This window comes from Mesoplodon densirostris, chromosome 14 (genome assembly GCF_025265405.1).
Source record: "Mesoplodon densirostris isolate mMesDen1 chromosome 14, mMesDen1 primary haplotype, whole genome shotgun sequence".
Classification (NCBI taxonomy): domain Eukaryota; kingdom Metazoa; phylum Chordata; class Mammalia; order Artiodactyla; family Ziphiidae; genus Mesoplodon; species Mesoplodon densirostris.
This window is the reverse complement of record NC_082674.1, coordinates 31,261,699-31,282,410: the sequence shown is the minus strand read 5'-3', so window position 1 is coordinate 31,282,410 and position 20,712 is coordinate 31,261,699. Positions and strand designations below refer to the sequence as shown.

The window sequence follows — 20,712 nt, the reverse complement described above, 5'->3', positions numbered from 1 at the left end:
ACTATAAACTTCTATTTTCTTTTTTTTTTTTTTTTTTTTGCGGTATGCGGGCCTCTCACTGTTGTGGTCTCTCCCGTTGCGGAGCACAGGCTCCGGACGCTCAGGCTCACCAGCCATGGCTCACGGGCCCAGCCTCTTCGCGGCATGTGGGATCTTCCCGGACCGAGGCACGAACCCGTGTTCCCTGCATTGGCAGGCAAACTCTTAACCACTGCGCCACAAGGGAAGCCCAAACTTCTATTTTCTTACTAGAGGTTTTCTTGAAATAGACACATTTCTTCCATAATTTGAAAAATTATGGAAAAAAAAAAATTCGCAGCATTACTCTGAGAGAATTCATACTTTACCTGAATACACGCTTATTTAACTAAGCCCCCTTTCTCCTATACTCTGTATCCCACACCTATACCTACCAAGTGAAGTTACAGCAGATGAAAAAAACAAAAATACAAATACCTAAGAATTTCCTCTTGTTTTGTAGAATATTTCCAACTCGTGTATTCCAACTATTTATAGTGTAATTTTTTTTAATGGATGGTAAAAAAAGACGTTAAATCTGTATTTATAGAGTTGGTATCTGGCAAATACACTGTATAAAGTTGAAACTGGATTTTTAAGCGATTCTAACAAAGAAAAGATTTTCATTTATTGAATATATAGAGTGGCTGAGCAGCAAGGCTGCTACTCAGAGACGACAAAGTCCTCGTCCTCAGGATCTGAGTATTAGTGGATGAGATTTGGTACTACAATACAAAGCAGAAAGCACTAGAAAGGAAGCACAAATACTCTGTGCTTCAAATGCAAATAACTTCAGAATTGCCACTACCAAAATGATTTAAGGTTTTAGGGAAATATAACAGGGGGAAAAAACACCCTCTATTCCTTTGTCCTCCTGACTCCAAGAACTCGGGCCGTGTTGCTGAACACTGGTGGCTGCTTCTGAAGTGGCTGGATGGTCGGTGCAGGGCGGGCGGTCCCCTGAGGGCGTCACCCCTTTTGAGGCCTGTGGTGCAGAGACCACTACTCACAACGGCGGGGTTCATGGAGTTCTCACCCTGGCCAAACTCCCGATTACCTCTGACGAGCCCCGAAGATCAATGAGTAGCAGTCTAGGCCAGGTCCCCCCGCAGAAAGGCAGCGACGGCTGCAACATCAGCGGTTAAATTTTACAGCCTTTCATAAACCCGGTCTCGTGCACCTGTAGTAAAATTACCAGGGCTGAGGGCTCCTAGATTGGGGAAAACGAAAGCGTGGACGGAGAAGGGAGGAAAATGAGGAGGGCACAGGGCAAGGGAAGGGGGCGGGTATACAGGCGAGCCCTTGGCGTTGCCATGGGAACGTATCCCTCCGCCAGTGATTCGCGTCTTAGCCTTTTCGGTTCCCTCCGCGCCGCTTCTCGGCTGTTTCCTCCCAGCTCCTTTGTGCCGCGCAGAACGTCGAGATGACGCATGCGCAAAGAAACCCAGCCGCCGCATATATAAGCGCGAACCCAGGCTTTTCCTTGTAGTGCCGCCGGGACCGTTGGCGAGTGTGTCTGCGTTGTAGGTTTTGTAGTAATCGATCTCTGGGCGCTGCGAGCTGAAAGAGCCGAGCTCGCAGGCCAGTCATCATGTCGCGTTACGGGCGGTACGGAGGAGGTAAGAGGATAGGGGCCATTGAGGGACGTTGATGTGGGTGTAGTGAGTCTTTAGAGCCGTGAGGTTGGCGCGGCGGCTGAGAGACTGTTATTCCTCGTGCGTAATGGCGGCTTCGGCGTACACCATACGAAGCCGGAGACGGCAGGGGCGGGGTATCGAAGGAGGACAGGAGGTGGCTGGGGTAGGTCTGTGCCGGGGTTGATATCAATTCTTGGGCATTTTCGTCTCCCCGCCCAGCCCTCGATCCCTGTTTCGTTGTTGCCCTTCTTCGAGCCGCCCGCCCGTCCCCCACGCCCCCCCGCCCTCGGCTGCCATTTTGCGCACATTGACGACCATGGTGGCGCATTTCCTTGGCGCTTTCCCGCCACTTTGGCGGACAGATGTGGTCGCAGCCGTAAAAGGAGTGAATTTAGAACTGAACAAAACTGTGGCAGTTTCGAGCTGCGCGTTCTCGTCAGTCAGTCGGACTGCTGAGTGGGAATGGAGACATAACACGATATTTAGGTCTGGCGGCTGGTGTCTTTTTCTCTTGTAGCTCTTTCAAGCGCGATTTATGCTCTGGGGCGGGGGACCTGGAGTCGTGGGCGAGCCTGCGCCTGGGGCGGTTGCCGCGGACGATGAGAGCCGGCGCAGCCGCGCTTTCCCGGTTCGGCTTCCGCCGGGGCCAGCTCGCCACCGACTCCGCTGCTGCCGCCGGCCCGCGCGCGCTCCTAGCGCGCCTGGGCCTGCCGGGCCTCGGGGGCGGGGCCGGGACGGATCCCGCCCCACGCCTCGGTGTGTCCTACCACGCGGCTGTGCTTGTGTTTTTTGGAGGTTCTCCTCCACCACCACCCCCATTTGAACGTTAAGAACTTTGTTGTACCCTTAGCTTTTCAGAAATGTACGGACTTGTTGGTTTTAAGGCTAAAGTCAATCCTTGAGAGAGCGTTAAACATGCTTTGCAGTCTTAAGGATGGACTCTTTTAAGGCAAAGAATTCAAACTTAAGTCAGTTTTTTCATAACATACATTCTTCTATTTGCGTTTTTAAACAGAAACCAAGGTGTATGTTGGTAACCTGGGAACTGGTGCTGGCAAAGGAGAGTTAGAAAGGGCTTTCAGTTATTATGGTCCCTTAAGAACTGTGTGGATTGCCAGAAATCCTCCGGGATTTGCCTTTGTGGAATTTGAAGATCCTAGAGATGCAGAAGATGCAGTGCGAGGCCTGGATGGGAAGTAAGTAACATGTCTGTTATGAAACTTAAGTGTTTGTGAGAATATTCCTGTGCTAAGCTTGGATTCTGTTGTCTGGAGATTTTAAATAGTCATTTTATGAAGACAGGAACTGGGGAGCAAAGGTGGAGTTTGAAAGGCTTCTAAAGGTATAGCTGAAGCTTGTGAGGGCAAAGAAAGAGTGGTTGGAAAGTTCTAAATATAGGAGTCACGTTTTTTTTTTTTTTTTTTAAGCATTAGAATTTCGTTGTTTTTCTTTTATAGAGTGATTTGTGGTTCCCGAGTGAGAGTTGAACTATCAACAGGCATGCCTCGGAGATCTCGTTTTGATAGACCACCTGCCCGACGTCCCTTTGATCCCAATGATAGATGCTATGAGTGTGGCGAAAAGGGACATTATGCTTATGATTGTCACCGCTATAGCCGCCGAAGAAGAAGCAGGTATTTATTTTAATAAAGGAGTGGTTGGTGTACTGGTTAATCAAGTTAATTTTCTTATTAGCAAGGCAGAAACTAGTATTTTTCTATAAACTTGAATGTTAATTGTACAGGTGTATTTTACAGTTTTTGTTTAATTAAATGTTAATGTATTAATAATCAACCTGGTCAAAACCTTTCAGGTTTCTTCGTTTGAGTCAGTCGCCTTGATTCAGAATGTCACGAGCCTTATGATATCATGCTGAGGCGCCTTGCAAATCCGACAATTAAGATCCTCCTAGACCTTGAGGTGATCAGCATAAGAGGCCAGATCCCCTCGAGTCATCTACACCTAGCTTCACCTTATTCTTTAAAGGGCAGAAAATTTGAGACGGTGATCGCCGTAACAGTAAATTTGGCTTACAATTGGGGCCCCCTCCGGTTTAGAAAGAGGAACACCAGATTGACCACATTCCCAACTAGAAAAATCTTCTTGCGTCAATCAAGCCTCACCTGGCTCATTTGGCTGTCAGTTTGATCGTCGTTAGATTGAAGAAAACATCTAGATGCAGCGATCGGCTATAGATACTTCTAGATCGTCTAGATCTACTAGACCATGGGCCAAAGAGGGTCGACCTGCAAACTTGCAAGGTTTATTTTAAATACACCTTACAGTGTTTTATATTATGTAATTCTAAGATGTAATTGAGCTTTTAACAAATCTTTTTTTAGGTAGTTAAAAAAAAAAAAAGACAACTAATAGGCCCAGAGTTTATTTCCAAATGAGACACTAAGTTTAAATAGTTTTGAGATTTGATTTCAGCAGAGGCACACGAACTCTAAAAAGGAGTTGCCATCTAACATTTTGCTTTTTTCTGACTTGAAAAATAGGTCACGGTCTAGATCACATTCAAGATCCAGAGGTAGGCGATACTCTCGCTCTCGCAGCAGGAGCAGGGGAAGGAGGTGAGAGATGTTGCTTAATTCAAGTTTTAACAAGAGATAGAAAAAAATTTTAATTGGAAGTGGACTTAAACAACTTTGATTTAATTTTTAGGTCAAGATCAGCATCTCCTCGGCGATCAAGATCTGTGTCTCTTCGTAGATCAAGATCAGCTTCACTCAGACGATCTAGGTCTGGTTCTATAAAAGGATCGAGGTATTTCCAGTATGTAGCACCTTTTTTTCCCCTTATTTGTATTTGGATTGTCACGTCTTAATGACAGCAGTGGAGTATCTTAAGGACCTAATTGACATGGAATGCTTCAGGAAAACGTTGAATGTGTACACGTCCAGATGAAGAAAAGCCCAACTAAAGATTTTAAGGGCTGTTACAGAGGTGATAGAGGAGGGTCCAAAGCACAAATCCTCAAATCATTCCAGTGAACACTCTGGGTAAACATGTTCAAAATTTTTCTGGAGTCAGCTTATATCTGTTGTATAGGTAAATGATAATGGCACTAGAAGATGATAGTTGCCAGATACCTGGTAAGAAACCCTTTAGAACCAGGAGGAGATTTATTTAGAGTTAGAAGCAAGTTAAAACACAGTTTCTCTTTGGAATGGTGGGGGTGAGTTTGAGACCATGGAAAGTTGGTTTAGGGTAACATACATATGGATGAACATGGTCTGTTTAACCAGATACTTGGGTTAGACACTGAAATTTAGAAAGTTAAAAATCAAATTAGGCACCTCCGCATTTTTTACTTCCTTTGTAGAGGACCTTAAAAGGTGATGGAAATTGATAAAATTCTAGGTAATGAGTTGATAGTGCTACTCATGTGTCAGTGGTAGGGAATGCTACTGGGAATTACTACTATTCAGTAATAGCACAGTCTTTATAAATTCAGGGATTCAAAAACTGTGGTCCAATTGAAAAATCTCTGGACTCTATAGATAAATGCATTTAACTTGGTTGCAGGACCTCAAGATGTGTATGTCGGCCTGATTTGGTTTGTGTGACAAATGGATGGCCCCTGAACCATGACAGTTTGTTGTTGATCCAAGAACAAAGCCTTACCCAGTCATGGCTTTTACCACCACTGGTTTCAGTTCAGGGGGTTGCTTTGATTCTTTTAAGATAAAATACCAGTTTTCTCAAACGAACACCATATATTTCTTTTGGATACTGTACACTGTTTAAGAATATACCTTTGTACAGGAACTGTGACAACCCAACTCATGATAGATAATTGAAAAGGTGGTTCTTTATTTGATAACAGAACTTACTGAAGGCAATTACTTGTCCAGTCTTGGACTGATACATGGCATCTTGCTCTGTTTTACCCACTTTATGCCTAGCCTACGTAATAAGGTACTCAGTAGGTGTTGAAGGAAATTACTCCTATGGACTAATTGGTATGATTGTATTTCTGTTTTTTATTAAGATCCCGGTCCAGGTCGAGATCAAGATCCAGGTCTCTTTCACGACCAAGAAGCAGGTAGGGTAAAAATCTCATTGATGCTCTTGTAGTTACATGGCGCCAATATCCAAAGTGTTTTTGAATTGCTGAAATTTCAAGTGTTAGCTGTAAGCTTAGGTGTTGAGTAGGAACACAATATCTTATTAATAAACCAAACTTCAGAATTTCATTTATACATGGCCTCTTCTGGCTGACTTCCTGGACAAGGGTGTGTCAAGCTACAGTGAAAAAGAAGTTGGTGAATTTGGGGTTATAGTAAGGCCTGTGTTAGAATTGATAGATGCATGGAGAAGCATTCTGAGTTCATTGTGCTTAAAGTAGAGTGTAAAAGATTATTTGTGATAAAATAAAGCAGGTCACTTATTTTATGAAGAACAGCTGTTATAGGATTAGCTTTTGTTAGTGAGAAATTGGTAGGTTCGTTTTCAGTTTAACTGCAGGACAATTTAAGGTCAAGACAGTTTGGGGGTTCATTTCGTGGTATTGTGACTTAAGGGGTTGGATAGTACTTTTTCTTAATAGAATTTCTCATGTTTTGACAGCCGATCGAAGTCCAGATCTCCATCTCCAAAAAGAAGGTAAGCTAAATAATTTGTTGCCAGATCTTAACTGTCAAGTGTGGCCTCTGCAGAATTTGTTTGCTTACTGCCTGCTTTCCGGGCTTTGAGCTCTGGAGAATTGGTGCTATATATTAAAATACTAGATGCAGAGTTTCTTAGATGATCCAAAAAAAAAAAAATCCCCAAAATTCAAGTAGTTGTTCTCTTTAGCTAAATTTTGTAATATTAGTGAAGAAGCTATTAAGCCTTACATAATTTTTTAGACTTCTGCTGTAAGAATTTACTACTTTTGGCCACTTTTGAATTTATTGAAACTTGAGTTTTGCCCTGACATATATGCAAGAAGAGTTTCAGTAGACACTAATTGGTTCCAAACCTAATGTTTTTCTTTTTAGTCGTTCCCCATCAGGAAGTCCGCGAAGAAGTGCAAGTCCTGAAAGAGTGGACTGAAGTTCTCGAGTTCACCTTTTAGGGAAAAGTTATTTTGTTTACATTATTATAAGGGATTTGTGATGTCTGTAAAGTGTAACTTAGGGAAGGGTAATTCAACCATCTAATCAAAACGGATCTGGACTATTACTCTGTAAATTCACAGCAGTAAGGTAATATAAATTTTTGTTGAATGTATTAACATCCTATGGTCTGAAAATGTGGGTTTTTATTTGGCACATTTAAAATAAAATGTTTCTAATTAGATTTTTGATTTGTGTTCAGTATTAACGCTCCTCAATTTGGTAGGCTTCAGGAGTCAACCTTGATATTAACCATATTCATACAGACCTACATTCAAAGTTTAATGGTGTTATTTAAGTCTTGAACATCACTGGATAGTATATATACACTTGGAAGATTCCTTTCTACCCTTAGAGTTTTGGGTAAGATGGTAAGAACTCGAGTGAGTCCCCCTTAGCATGAATGCATCATGACAAGTCCCTAAATCTATTGGAGTTGGCGTTTTTAGATGTTATCAGGCTAATGATCTCTTGTCAGGCTGTAGGGACCACTGACTTGCTATAAAGTGAGCACAACAGGAACTGAGCAAGAGTAGCTGGACTTAATGCTGGAGAAACTGAATTTTCTGAAGCCTATTTAAGTATAGTAACTAATTGAGGTTTTCAGCCTATTAGATAGGATGGTGTCAAATTAGAGTTCTCCATTCTAGGAAGTTATACTCAATGTTCTTTTGTTTCTTTGTTTTCAAACATTAACCAATTTTATGCCAAAATTTTTGCATGTTAGAAGAATTGTCTGAATTTGGGACAAAACATCTTCATGTAAACCAGCTTTGCAAAATTTTCCAGCCCAGATATTCTCCTCTGTCTCTTCAAATGGATTGCCTTATTCTGAGCAGAGATCTGTTAATTCCCAAGTTAGGTTTTTCAGTTCACGAACACCAACATACTTTATCTTATTTTGCCAGGCTGGTGCAAAGTAATTAAAGATGTCAATCAGAAATGTTAAAAACTAAAGTAGTTTTGTAAATCCAACCTATATTTAGCAACACCTCATGTAGTTATTTTTTGGTAGCATCTGGTAAACTTTAGAATGTTAGAGCCAGTAGATTCTTTATTTGGACTTTAAATATCTTAAGTATCGTAGGGCAGTAAAAATTTTGAGTTTTCTGGGCAAGCTTCTGGTGCAAAAAAAATTTAGTGCTGGTAGCACAGCTGTCTGCCCTTGTTTCTTATGCTTTTAAACAAAGTTATTGGATAACTTTACGATTTGGGAATACTGATCTGCCTCAAATTTATTCACTGGTCTGAATGATCATTAGTATGTTGGAAGTTTGGATGTTCTGTTTTTGGAATTTTGACAACTGGCTGCGTTATATGGTTGGTATAAAGCTATGTGTGTAATCAGCAGGCTTATTTGTTGCACTTGGTCAGCTTTAATTGTTCTGTATTATATAAAGATAAGATTACTCAACAATAAATCTGCAGAGAATAAACAGTCCTGATATTCAATTTTTGGAAGTGGGAGTTCTGAGCCAAGAGTAGGAAACATCCTGTAGCTTTGGGATGGATTACTAGTAGCATCCTAGAGATTAGTGTGAAAGGGTAAAAATGATATGGAGGAGGGGTTAGGGGCAAAAATGATTTTAAGAAACAAGCACAGAAAATTCTGTTTACCCTTATAGGAAAGAGAATACTGGGTGTATAGACCAACACCTTCTGTACCCTGGACTGCAACTCCGTACCCCTGTGTTTAGTATACACCTTAAAATGATACATGTTTAGTGCACCTTTTTTTTGTTTAAAGGTTGGGACTGCTAAATTGATTGTGATTGACTTGAAAAGTGCTGGTCTAAACTCATTGCTTCTAAATTATTAACCTGGCATTGATTGGTAGCTAATTGAACACATCAGACGTTGATGCTTTGGGCAGCGAACCTTACCTTGGTTCTCTCTCCTAGGTATAGAGGTAGGTAAAGCATAACTCATGACTTCACTTTGGTAGTTATCCTTTGGGCTTTGAATTAAGCTAAGCATCAAGTTAAAGTGTGGTCCTACCATTTTACCATGTCCTGTCTCCTGAGGACAAAGAATAAAATTTGAGGGGGTCTTGAAATACCATCAATTTGTGACTTTGGGTTAAATGAATGGTAGTGTGGGACTGTGGTTTTTGTCTTTGTGTAGCCTATCTCAAAGTCTAAAGGAACACAGTGATTTCCAGGATATATTAAGCTTAAGTAGGAATTGAACGCTCTGAAACTGACATGTTGGCAGTGAGTTATCAGTGAAGGACAGGAGCAAAGAACTCATTAGATCTGGCTCTGAGTGAGCAACAATTGCTTGGAGACCTTTGCCGTGGAGGGCTGAATGGTATAGCCTAAAAGATGTATGCGTAATTTTATAGCTGGGAAGACACGAAGGCAAAGAATGTCAAAGTAGCAAGAAATACTCGGGGCCTGGCTGGTATTGGAGTGTTCGGAGGGTGGTGAGAGCTGGTGACAAGCCAAAGAAATGAGACAAAGGTGCCTAGGTTTAAGGTATGGTAGTATTAAAGCTGTTATATCCAGATCTAAAAGGTGGGGAAGAAAAGCACCTTTAGGCGGTTTCAAAGCCTGTTAATTTTTTTCACAACTTAATAGGTTTACGGATACCATTCTAGTAAAAAATGTCAAAGGACATTGTCACTTAATCTTCACAACAAATTAATACTGTTAAAAACCCCATCTCATACAAGAGGAAATGGGCTCAGGGAGATTGGTAACAATACTGTACTATTAACCAGCTAAAAAGGTAGGAAAAGTTTGATTCCTACTTAATGGTTTCAAAGCCCTAACTTTTTTAATAAAGCACCTTACTGCTCCCTTAAAACAAGACCACATTATGGAAAAGTCAGGAAGTAAAAGAACAAAATAACTCTTGGTCCTAGTTAATAAGCTGTTTTCTTTCCAGACTTAATGGGGGAAAGATGCTAGATAGAAGGGTAATTCTAGAGCACAGCCCTCAAGGCCACTTCTCAAACCTAATGCTTTTTACTTTTCCCACAGGCTGCTGGCCCAACCTATTTTCCATTTTTTTATTTGGTAATATACTCGATGTGTATACAGTGAGAAGGCTCCCAACCCCTGACTCTCAGCTGCCCAGTTACCTCCCCAAAGGCAACCATTGTTGTCAGTTATATAGCCTGAGTACACATAGATATTTTCTCTTTTTTTTTTTTAATTTTAATTTTTTTTTTTAGCCACACCGCATGGTTTGCGGGATATTAGTTCCCTGACCAGGGATTGAACCTGGACTCCAGCAGTGAAAGCTCCGAGTCCTAACCACTGGACCGCCAGGGAATTCCCATTTTCCTTTTTTCTTTTAACACAAAATACATACACCTTGTTTTTCTCACTTAATATCTTGGAGATCTTTCGTATAAGTAAAAACGGCACTTTTTTTTAAGTTGCATACTATTTAGTTGCTTGGATGGTGCATAATTTATGCATTAAACTTTTGTGCCCCTTCAATGTGCCAGGTACTACTAGCTTTGGAATATAGAAGTGAACAAAGTCTATCTTCATGGAGCTGGAGTTCTGGAGAGACAAAATGAACAAATATCAGGTGGGTAATAACTGATAGGGAGAATGATGAAACAAAGGATAGGGGATTGGTTGCTGTTATGTAAAGGGTGGTCTAAGGAGGCCTCTGATAGCAACAACATTGGGGCTAGAGAGAAAGTTACACCAGCTTCTGAGGGCACAGTTCATGCAACGGCCCTAAAGTAGTCTGAGCTGTTGGAGGGTAAGGAAGCCAGTAGGAAGTGAACAGAGGGGAGAGTGGGAAGAGATGGCGTAGGAAGGGAGGGGATGTAGGATATAGATCACGTAGGACTTTGTGTCCTTTGGGAGGGACTCGCTGTTTTCCTTGGAGAGTTTTTGAGCAAAGAGTGAGAGGAATTGAATCAGTTCCCTATGAATGGATATGAGGGTTGTTTCTAATTACTATTATAATGCTGCAGTAAATAACCTTGTACAATACATTGCACATGTGACCCTGTATCTAGGATAATTCCTAGAAGTTGAATTGCTGCGTCAAAAGCTCCGGTGCATTTATATTTTTGCTAGGTACTATTTGCCCTGGTGGAAATGGATAGGAGTGCCTATTTCTCTCTGACATTGCCCATTTGGTACACATGGTGTAACCACATGGTGGGCTGTCAACCTTGTTGATTTTTACCAGTCTTGTGTTGAAAAATGGTGTCTCGGCATAGCTTGTTTTAATTGCGGTAAAATACATGTTTTCCTCCCACTCTAAATTGCCGTGCGTTCAAGTCTGGTTTAGGTTCGCTTGCTCTCAACACACTGTCTATAGTAGGAGACTGTAATTGCCTGTTTACTTCTCCGTCGCTATTCTACCACAAGACAAGTTGTGACAGCAGGTACCGGGCCTTGTTCTGTTTCTTCATTGCCTAGTGCTTATTAACACTTAAATATCTGATGAATGAAAAGTGAATTCATGGATGAATGAATGAATTCTGTTAAACCAAATAGAAAATTAGAACCTCCTCTCTTCTGTGAGACCTTTATAATTAATCACCATTTCAATTAAAAGTCCATATTTTCAATTTAGCTACCTGTAAGACTGACTCCTGTCTGAATCTGCCTGCAGGGGATTTAAATCCTTAGGCTGCTATTTACAGTGCCCAGCTCTACTCTGCAACTCTAGTGCAAGGTTTTTATCCCCTCATCTAGGTTAAGCTGAGAGTTCTGCTCAGAAAGGGTGTGGGAAATTTCTGTGCAGAAAGTCCTCTGCAGAAAGGGTACAAACTTACTAACACCCCAAGAACTGGTGAGCCTAGGTGAGTCAGCCTAACCTACATAAGGAAGATCAAGTCATCCATTTCTTACGACTGTCAGGTGCCTAAGGTTATGTCCTATCCACCTCTCTAGATTCCCTGGGTTCTTAGTGACAAGCTTGAAGATGGCTGGATGTGATTCTATACAAAGACCCTGTTTTTATCTCGGTTTATAATATGTCTTTAAGAAATCTGGATTCTAGAAAATGAATCCTTTCGCTGCCAAGGATAAAAAAACTGGCTGTAAAGAAATAATCTTTGTGGCAGAGGTAAAGGTAGATGGGTCTGTTTATCTTGGTCACTGACATTGTTGAACTATCACCAGAGTTCCTGGGCCCCTATAACAAGAATTCCTTTGCCTAAGAACGGGTACCCTGTGACTTTTTGTGTTACAGTGGCTGAGTTGAGTAATTGCAGACCGTAAGTGCCACAAAGCTTAAAATATTTACTCTCTTGACCTTTAAAGAAAATGTTTGCCAACACCTGGTTTAGACATTTCTCTTTTCTCTCTTTTTTTTTTGGCCACGCTGCATGGCTCTCAGGATCTTAGTTCCTTAGACCAGGGGTTGTACCCACACCCTCATCAGTCAAAGCCTGGAGTCCTAACCCCTGGACCACCAGGGAATTCCCACGTTTCTCTTTAACTGTCACAATCTTCAAAATAATTAGCTCTGAAGATCTTGAGTACCAGGATTATTGGTAGGGTTGCCAGGGCCTTACCAAGACATACTTTTGATGTGGGAAGATTGTTTCTCTGTGACTCATTCTTGAGGAAGTACTTCCTGAAGCTAGAGAGCAAATTCTAGCTAAACACACTAATGCGCTTAAAATACTGGTGAATGTTATGAGGCAATAATGAGGAAAGCATTTACACTAGGGCAGTGGTTCTCAGGCCTGGTTACAAATTAGGATCACCCAGGGAGCTTTAAAAACATTCTAATGAAATCAGTTGCTGAGGATGAAGCTTGGGCATTAAGATTCTCAAAATCTCCCTTGGTGATTCTAATATACAACCAAAATTGAAAATGCTGCTTAAAAACTAGTGCTAACCAGCTCCAGCTTCACTAGTTGTTATTAGACAGACTGGCCTAGCTTATTGCTATTAGAAAGTTAGCAGCACTCACATACGATTCAAAGGAGGATTCTACAATACATCCTCTAGGATTCTCTGATCCTTTCTCTAACCAAATGACCCTATGCGGGAATGGAACCTTTCTATGAAAAAGGGGTTTATATTAGTACCAGTAGAGGTCACTGTGTTCAAAGAAATACTCATTTTTTAAAAAGTTAACATTCTGTTCAAGAGATTTGAAGGAGTATTTATCAGAACTGTTGGGTTATATCCAACACTAAGTCAACTCCAGACATGGCCTCTCGTCACAATTGCTTCAAAGCATCTAAGGCTCTATTGCATGCGTACATTTATAATTGTTATATCTTCCTGATATATTGATGTTTTTATCCTATAAAATATCTCTCGTACTATTTCTTGATTTTAAGTCTTTTTTCTGATATTAATATAGCCACTCTACCTGTTTGTTTGTTTGTGGTACGCGGGCCTCTCACTGCTGTGGCCTCTTCCGCCACGGAGCACAGGCTCCGGATGTGCAGGCCCAGCGGCCATGGCCCACGGGCCCAGCCGCTCCGTGGCATGTGGGATCCTCCCGGACCGGGGCACGAACCTGCGTCCCCTGCATTGGCAGGCGGACTCTCAACCACTGCGCCACCAGGGAAGCCCCATTCTACCTGTTTTATGATTAATGTTTGTGTGGTATATTTTTTCCTTCCATTTACTTTCGTCTTATTGGTGCGTATACAGTTGACCTTTGAACAGCGTGGGTTTGACCAACATGGTCCACTTACACGCAGATATTTTTTCAATAGACTCTACATACCTACGTGGTCCACAGATGCAGAACCACAGATGCAGATGGCTGACTGTAGTTATATGTAGGTTTTTGACTTGGTGGTCATGGTGGTGGGGTACTTCAAGGATCAACTATAGTTGCTTGATCTTGCTTTTTAATTCAGTCTGACAACCCCCCTTTTGGTTTGTTTAGACCATCTACATATAGAATATTGATATGGTTGGATTTATAATTGCCATTTTGTTGTTTTCTGTATGTCTCCTGTCTTTTTCTCCTTTAATGGCTTTCTTTTGTATTAAACTTTTTTTTTTTTTTTCTCCTTTTCGGTACGCGGGCCTCTCACTGTTGTGACCTCTCCCGTTGTGGAGCACAGGCTCCTGATGTGCAGGCTCAGCGGCCATGGCTCACAGGCCCAGCCGCTCCGTGGCATGTGGGATCCTCCTGGACTGGGGCACAAACCCGTGTCGCCTGCATTGGCAGGCGGACTCTCAACCACTGCGCCACCAGGGAAGCCCTGTATTAAACATTTTTTTAGTGTACTATTTAAATTCCTTTTTTTTTTTTTTTACTGTATTTTTGAGTTATTTCCTTAGTGGTTGGCTCTTAATTTATCATAATTTACTTCAGATTATTGATTGATTGATTGATTGATTGGCTGTGTTGGGTCTTTGTTGCTGCTCGCTGGCTTTCTCTGGTTGTGGCGAGCAGGGGCTACTCTTCGTTGCAGCGTGCGGGCTTCTCATTGAGGTAGCTTCTCGTTGCGGAGCATGGGCTTGCGGGCTTCAGTAGTTGCAGCTCTCGGGCTCTAGGGCACAGGCTCAGTAGTTGCGGCACACAGGCTTAGTTGCTCTGCGGCATGTGGGATCTTCCTGGAGCAGGGATCTAACCCATGTCCCCTGCATTGGCAGGTGGACGCTTAACGACTGCGCCACCAGGGAAGTTCCTACTTCAGATTAATATTCTGGTAAAATATAGAAATTTTGCTCCAGTATATTTTCTTTTCTTGAACTTCTCTCCCTGTGCTATATTGTATATTATAAACTCAATGATACAGTGTTTAATTATTGCCTTATACAACCTTATGTCTTTTAAAGAAAAGATGAGAAGAGTTACTGTTTCTGATATTCTTCATGTCTTTCCATGGATTCAAGTTATTGTCTTAATTTCATTTCAGCATGAAAGACTTCCTCTAATATTTCTTGTAAGACAGCTCTGCCAGCAATGAGTTTTCTAATTGTTTATCTGGGATTTTTTTTCTTTTTTTTTTTTTTAAGATTTTTTTTGATGTGGACCATTTTTTTTAAAGTCTTTATTGAATTTGTTACAGTACTGCTTCTGTTTTATGTTTTGGTTTTTTGGCCCTGAGGCACATGGGATCTTAGCCTCCCCAACCAGGGATCGAACCCACACCACCTGCATTGGAAGGCGAAGTCTCAACCACTGGACCACCAGGGAAGTCCCTATCTGGGAATGTTTTTATTTCACTTTTGCATTTGAAGTGTAGTTTTGGGTGATACGGAATCCTTGGTTTTTAAGCACATTGACTATGTCATTCTACTGCCTCCTGGACTCCATTGTTTCAGATGAGAAGTCAGATGTTAATTGTACTGGTGGTCTTCTGTAGTGACAAGACTTCTTTCTCTTGCTTTCAAATTTGCTTTTTGCTTTTTGTCATTTAACAGTTTAAATGTGACATATCTGGGACTTCCCTGGTGGCTCAGTGGTTAAGAATCCAGCTGCCAATGCAGGGGACGTGGGTTTGATCCCTGGTCTGGGAAGATCCCACGTGCCACGGAGCAACTAAGCCTGCGCGCCACAACTACTGAAGCCCTTGCGCCTAGAGCCCATGCTCTGCAACAAGAGAATCCACTGCAATGAGTAGCCCGCACACCACAACGAAGAGTAGCCCCTGCTCACCACAACTAGAGAAAGCCCGCGTGCAGCAACAAAGACCCAACACGCCCCCCCACAAATAAATAAATATGATCTAGGTGGGGATCTCTTTGTATTTATCCTTCTTGGAGTTATTGAACTTTTTGGATGTATAGATTAATGGTTTTCATCAAATTTGGGGAGTTTTTTGCCCTTAATTTTTGAAATATTTTTCTGTCCCTTTACTTTTGGGACCTCCATTACACATATGTTGATGTGCTTATTGTTGTGCCACAGATCTCTGAGGTTCTCTTCCATTTTCTTCAGTCTTTTTTTCCTGTTTTTCAGATTGAATAATTGCTATTGATCTGTCTTCAAGTTCACTTTTTTTTCCCCTGCCATCTTTAATCTGCTTCTGAGCCTCTCTAGTTAGAATTGTCATTTGTTAGTGTACATTTCAACCTCAGAATTTTGCTTGGTTCTTTTGTAATTTCTATTCAGTGTTTTTTGTTATTTCTGAAAACATTCTTGTGTTTATTTTTAATAGTTTCTTTTTCTTTAAAAACAAATTTTATTTCCTACAGCAGTGGTCCCCAACATTTTTGGCACCAGAGACCAGTTTTGTGGAAGACAACTTTTCCATGGACCTGGGGTGGGGGTGGGTGGGGGATGGTTCAGGCGGGAATGCAAGCAATGGGGAGCAGCAGATGAAGCTTCACTGGCTCGCCCACCGCTCACCTCCTGCTGTGCAGCCCAGGGGTTGGGGACCTCTGTCCGATAGGACTCCTCAGAGTTTTTCTTTTAGCCGTGCCAAGCGGCATGCGGGATCTTAGTTCCCTGACCAGGGATCGAACCCATGCCCCCTGCAGTGGAAGTGCAGAGTCTTAACCACTGGACCACCAGGGAAGTCCCTGTGTTTATTTTTAAGCTCAGGTTTGTAGGGGTTGCCCTGTGTCTGCATAGCTTGCTTAGTGGTCAGCAACTGGATAGTTGTGCTCAGACACCTCAACCATATTTCTGCCGTCTGCTGATGGATCTGTGTGAAGGTAGGGAGTTGATTCAGTGTTCAGGCTGTTTTCAAGTCTGTTTTAGCTTTTTGCTAAGTCCCTTTTAATTTCCTCTGCACATGCATGCGGCCTCAGAGTTGGCTAGGAGTGTATGAATAGCTTGGCCCACTCTGGTCTCTGCTATGTATGTGTGTAGCCTCTGATCACCCAGAAATCTGCTTGCTCCAACCATAATTGCAAACTCAGGCTAGTAGAACTATCAACCCTCCCTGCTCTCGTAGCACAAAAGTCATTTTTATTGACAAAGCAGCTGAGCATGGATATCACCTACCACTCCAAAATGAGAACCTCCCCCACCTTCTGACCATAGCAATCTCCTGGTCTTCGTGTTCTGTTTTGCTCTGGCAGAAGCTCCACAGTGACTGAGCTGGGGGAATAAAGGGAATGGGAGCAGCCCCAGGCAAGGATGCCACAGCCTTCCACTGTTCCTACTCAAAAGTTCAGCAGTTTTTCAAACATAAACGTGTCTTGGGTTGTTGTATGTTTTGGGTCAGTTCCCAGAGCACTGGAACTGTTTTATCAATTTCCTACATTTGAAGAGAGGATTTGCTGACTTGCTTACACTGCCAGCTATAGCTGGCAGTGCTACCCAGACCATCTGAGAGTTTAATTATGATTTGAGTAATTGGAGAAGTCGGAACTTAAAGGAAGACAAATTCCTCGATTGGAAAAGGACTGCAGTCCTGTCAAAAATATCCAAAAAGCCCATTGCAAACTTGTGATCCAGTTGTTTAAAATGGTTATAACTGATAATGGGAACTAGCTAGGTAAGAGGGTACATGCTGTGCTTCCCTCCTTTCTTCTGCTGGTAGTTCTGTATTTTTTCAAGTTCTTTTTTTTTTTTTTGGCTACATGTGGGATCTCAGTTCCTCGACCAGGGATTGAACCTGCACCCACTGCACTGGAAGTGTGTCTTAACCACTGGATCGCATCTTACCTTGTTAGGCAAAATGAGTGGGAACTGGAAAAATGAAAATCTCATAGTTAATAATAAGAACTTGTGTCATATGAATTTGAAACAAGGAATCCATAGATCGTTAAACTGAAGTCAATAATATGCTCACCTGTGAAAGATCAGTACTCAGAATAATACAGCACTAGTCTGGTTGTGGGTAGAGGGTTGTATGGACTCTACAAAGAAGGCATGGACTCCTGGGGACCTGGAGACTTAACTCTTGGGGGAGGGGGTTGCATTGGAGTGCATCTTTGCATTTTCAACAAGGCTTTAATAATTCTGTAGTTACGGTGTTTTCTATATTGAGTACCGTGTTTGTTTTCACCACCTCACATGAATTGCACTAGTGGCTAGCTTTAGTTGCAGCCTGCAGACATATACTCACCTTCCAGATAATTACAGTCGGATCTCTTTGCCTTACAGGTGAGAAAACTGAGGCCAAATGAAATTAGATTGCCCATGTAGTAAAAGCCAGGAGCAAAGGTAGTGCTCAGGGCTCCCAGCTCTGTCGTGCTGCAATTCTATATCATCTGGTTGTTACTATTAGTCTTGTTTTCCCCAGAGAGACTGTGATATCTCTATGGAACATAACTACATCTGGGACATTACCTCTTGAGCCCCTTAAACCCAGGAGAGAACTGTGTACACAATAGGTACTCAGAAAATCCATGCTGAAATGAATTAAAAAATAAACTCTGGTTTATTTTTGTTGCTAAGAGAGAGGGGAAGTATAGGAATTTCCATAGGCTGCCATTTAAGTAGTGTTCCTCTAGGAAGATGCTGGGGCTGTATTGGAGAGTATGGTAGAATCCAGAACACCATTATATTTGGTCCATTTCCCAAAGGTCCATGCCTGACAGATCTAAAGATAAGTGAAGAAACTGGGAGTTTTCTGAAGATGCAGATTTTGATTTTATTTCAACCGATTATTAGTGTATAATAGTATAAGATACATTTCTTTAAAAACCACCAACCCAAACCCATCACTGACGATTCAGTTATTCAGGAAAGGAGGGAAGCCCAGGCTCATCTACATAACAACATCTGTTCTCGGTGCAATGTGCAATCCTCAGTCAAGGCCCTCCTCACACTAACACAGCTCCTGTCTCCAATGGCTTCCTTCCCATGCCTTGGCTGGGCTGGGCTTTCTCAGTCAACCCCAAAGGCAGAGAATCTAATTTACAGATTCTTTGTGGACATTTTGATCTTGCACTTTAAGTCACACCATCTGTAAGGCTAAGAGACAGACTAAAGCTTCTTACAAAAGTGAATCTGGGAAGAAAGGATGGCTCTAACAGAGTAAGGGTCAGATCCTTCTTTGCCCATCAGTGATGCTCGGAATGCTCTGGAAAACAAGTGGAGGCAAAGAAGGGGACTTGAATTTACATGACCTGACCTCGAGCCCTGGCTAAAATTTTTCCTAGCTCTGTGCCTTTAGGTGGGTCATTTATCCCCTCTAAGCCTCAGTTGGCTCACTTCTCCATCATCTGTTGCCGTATCGGGGCAGAGAGGTCCCTCTGCCAGCAGGTTGAATGAGCTAAGTGGCCTCTGAAAACTCCAAAGTCCAAAGCAAGGTGGTGTGAGGTAGAGAAGGAGGAAAAAGAAAAGGAATGAGAGTAGGATCAAAGAAAGAAAGGGTGAAAAGTAGAAAAGAAAGAGGCAGAATGGAGAGATGGAGCCAACACAAGGAGCTCAGTTACCACTTCTGGGCTACAGTCAAGGCTTAGATGATGACATTGATGGCTGGGTCCTCTTCACTGCACGGAGAATAGAGCTGATCATTAGACCTGGCCTGGAGCCAGTCTTTGGGAAGGAAATTTATTCAGACTGACTATCATGACAGCTACCATTTGTATGATTTTAATTCACAGGATCACTTTTAAAGCCTCTAAATCTTCATCTCTGCCTAGGTGACAGGCTCCTGAAGGGGCTCCCAAACCTGGCCCTGGAGCAGGTCATATCTTTACACTTCCTTAAGCCACAGAAAACTTGAACCAAGTGGTGTGGTCATACTCCTCACCAGGCTCCAGCAACACAGGAGGGAAGTGGGGCTGTGAAGGGGAAAACAATACAGGTTACACCTTGCCAGCCCAGGTTGCACCCTTAACCATTCAGGATGGCTTCTGGACTGGTCTCTAGACCAGTTCTGTGAACCAGTTGCCAGTGTAAGAACTGTTTATTATTGGTTTGCAATGAGATAAAGAACTTGAACCAGAATGAAAATCAATCACATCACTAAACACACTTTATCGCAGACTTTCTTAAGGAAGCAGGGTTGATTTACATTCTGGTGCAAGCTGCAAGCATCTTATTATGGGCTGGAGCTTTGAGGAGTATTACTCTATGCAATAGCTAGAAAAGAAAGTTATGAGGAAGTAAACAGGATGAAAAGATTCGGAGGATCATCTTAACACTGTGGTTGCAGAAAATAATAGATTTTTTTTTAACATGTAAGTGCCATTTTAGTAATGTGGTTAAGAGTTTCCTGCGTTGTTCATGACTTGGAGAAGAGAACACACACAGACTTTTGAATCATACAGACCAAGTCTGACTTGAGTGTTATGACCTCTGTCATCCAGTGTGACCTTGGACACACCACCACTCTAACAAGCTGGCTTGTAGACTTACCTGATTGACTGCATCAGGCCAGTTCTGGGTCTCAAGGCAGAAACCAGAGTGTTTGGGATAGACTGCTCCACTCTTGCCCTTCAGTGTGCCATCCAGGAAGTTGCCCGTATAAAACTGGACCCCTGGCTGGGTGGTGTACACTTCCAGTACCCGCCCGCTCCCAGCATGATGGACCCTAGGGATAAAGCCAGACCACATATATATAGGTCCAGGGTGGAAAAGCAGACAGGGAAAAGCTGGGAAGCAGCTCTGAGACAGGAATTAGACCCAGTCACAGAGCAGGGACAACATATATGGAGGAGACAAAGGTAAGAAGAGCATGGCGGGAACTTCTGGCAGCCTCTTAGGTGAGGCATGAGTAGCTGGTTTTGAGGATCCCCAATAGCAACTTCTCACTCTGAGCTTGGCTTCTCTGGGGAAGGGCAAAAGGGACTCACCCCAGTCAGATATGTTTGTGTGTGTCGGGGGCGGCCAGGTTGGAGACAGGTAGTTAGGCTGGGATACTTTCTCATAAAGAGGTGGAGCTCTCTGCTTGGTCTGGCAAGACAACCAGCTATGTCTTCTGAAAGAGAATAGATGCTTCTCCAAATTAAACTGCCCGCCACCCTTGGGGCTAGAGCAGGCAGGGCTCTTTAGCCAGATCCCCCCAGAATAGATCTGTTCTGGGTTTCTGCCAAATTGTTTCCTTTTTTAAAAAAAACAGGCCTCTACAGATGGGAGAGTACCTACCTGGTCCTATACTTGGGGTCAAAGGGATATATAGATAAAGAAAGGCTGGGTCTTAC

At 42.5% G+C, this 20,712-nt stretch overlaps 2 protein-coding genes across 4 annotated transcripts in view; one reads left to right on the top strand and one right to left on the bottom strand.

Moving 5' to 3' along the window:
* Nucleotides 1-1,491: 1,491 nt before the first annotated feature.
* On the top strand, nucleotides 1,492-6,944 carry SRSF7 (serine and arginine rich splicing factor 7). Of its 2 annotated transcripts, none has more exons than XM_060117879.1 (8): nucleotides 1,492-1,637; nucleotides 2,671-2,851; nucleotides 3,113-3,289; nucleotides 4,157-4,231; nucleotides 4,323-4,424; nucleotides 5,653-5,706; nucleotides 6,231-6,266; nucleotides 6,644-6,944. In XM_060117879.1, the coding sequence occupies exons 1-8, from the start codon at nucleotides 1,610-1,612 to the stop codon at nucleotides 6,696-6,698; spliced, it is 708 nt and encodes a 235-aa protein (XP_059973862.1). In that variant the 5' UTR covers nucleotides 1,492-1,609; the 3' UTR covers nucleotides 6,699-6,944. The 2 variants fall into 2 exon arrangements, with proteins under 2 accessions (XP_059973862.1, XP_059973861.1); XM_060117878.1 differs by having other exon boundaries at nucleotides 4,323-4,433.
* An 11,243-nt stretch (nucleotides 6,945-18,187) lies between these two features.
* Nucleotides 18,188-20,712, bottom strand: part of GALM (galactose mutarotase) — a 97,887-nt gene continuing 95,362 nt past the window's right edge. For both annotated transcript variants that reach the window (XM_060116885.1, XM_060116884.1), the window contains exons 6-7: nucleotides 19,928-20,102; nucleotides 18,188-19,350 (exon numbers count right to left, since the gene is read on the bottom strand). In XM_060116885.1, coding sequence (XP_059972868.1) covers nucleotides 19,273-19,350; nucleotides 19,928-20,102 — 253 coding nt within the window. In that variant the 3' untranslated portion in view covers nucleotides 18,188-19,272. The remainder of the gene's footprint in view (nucleotides 19,351-19,927; nucleotides 20,103-20,712) is intronic.

Bases quoted from the DNA above. Each gene is read 5' to 3' on its own strand.
- SRSF7 (XM_060117878.1), top strand. From the start codon at position 1,610: ATGTCGCGTTACGGGCGGTACGGAGGAG. The intron at 3,290-4,156 runs GTATTTATTTTA...CTTGAAAAATAG, and splicing joins AGCCGCCGAAGAAGAAGCAG to GTCACGGTCTAGATCACATT. The intron at 5,707-6,230 runs GTAGGGTAAAAA...ATGTTTTGACAG, and splicing joins CTTTCACGACCAAGAAGCAG to CCGATCGAAGTCCAGATCTC.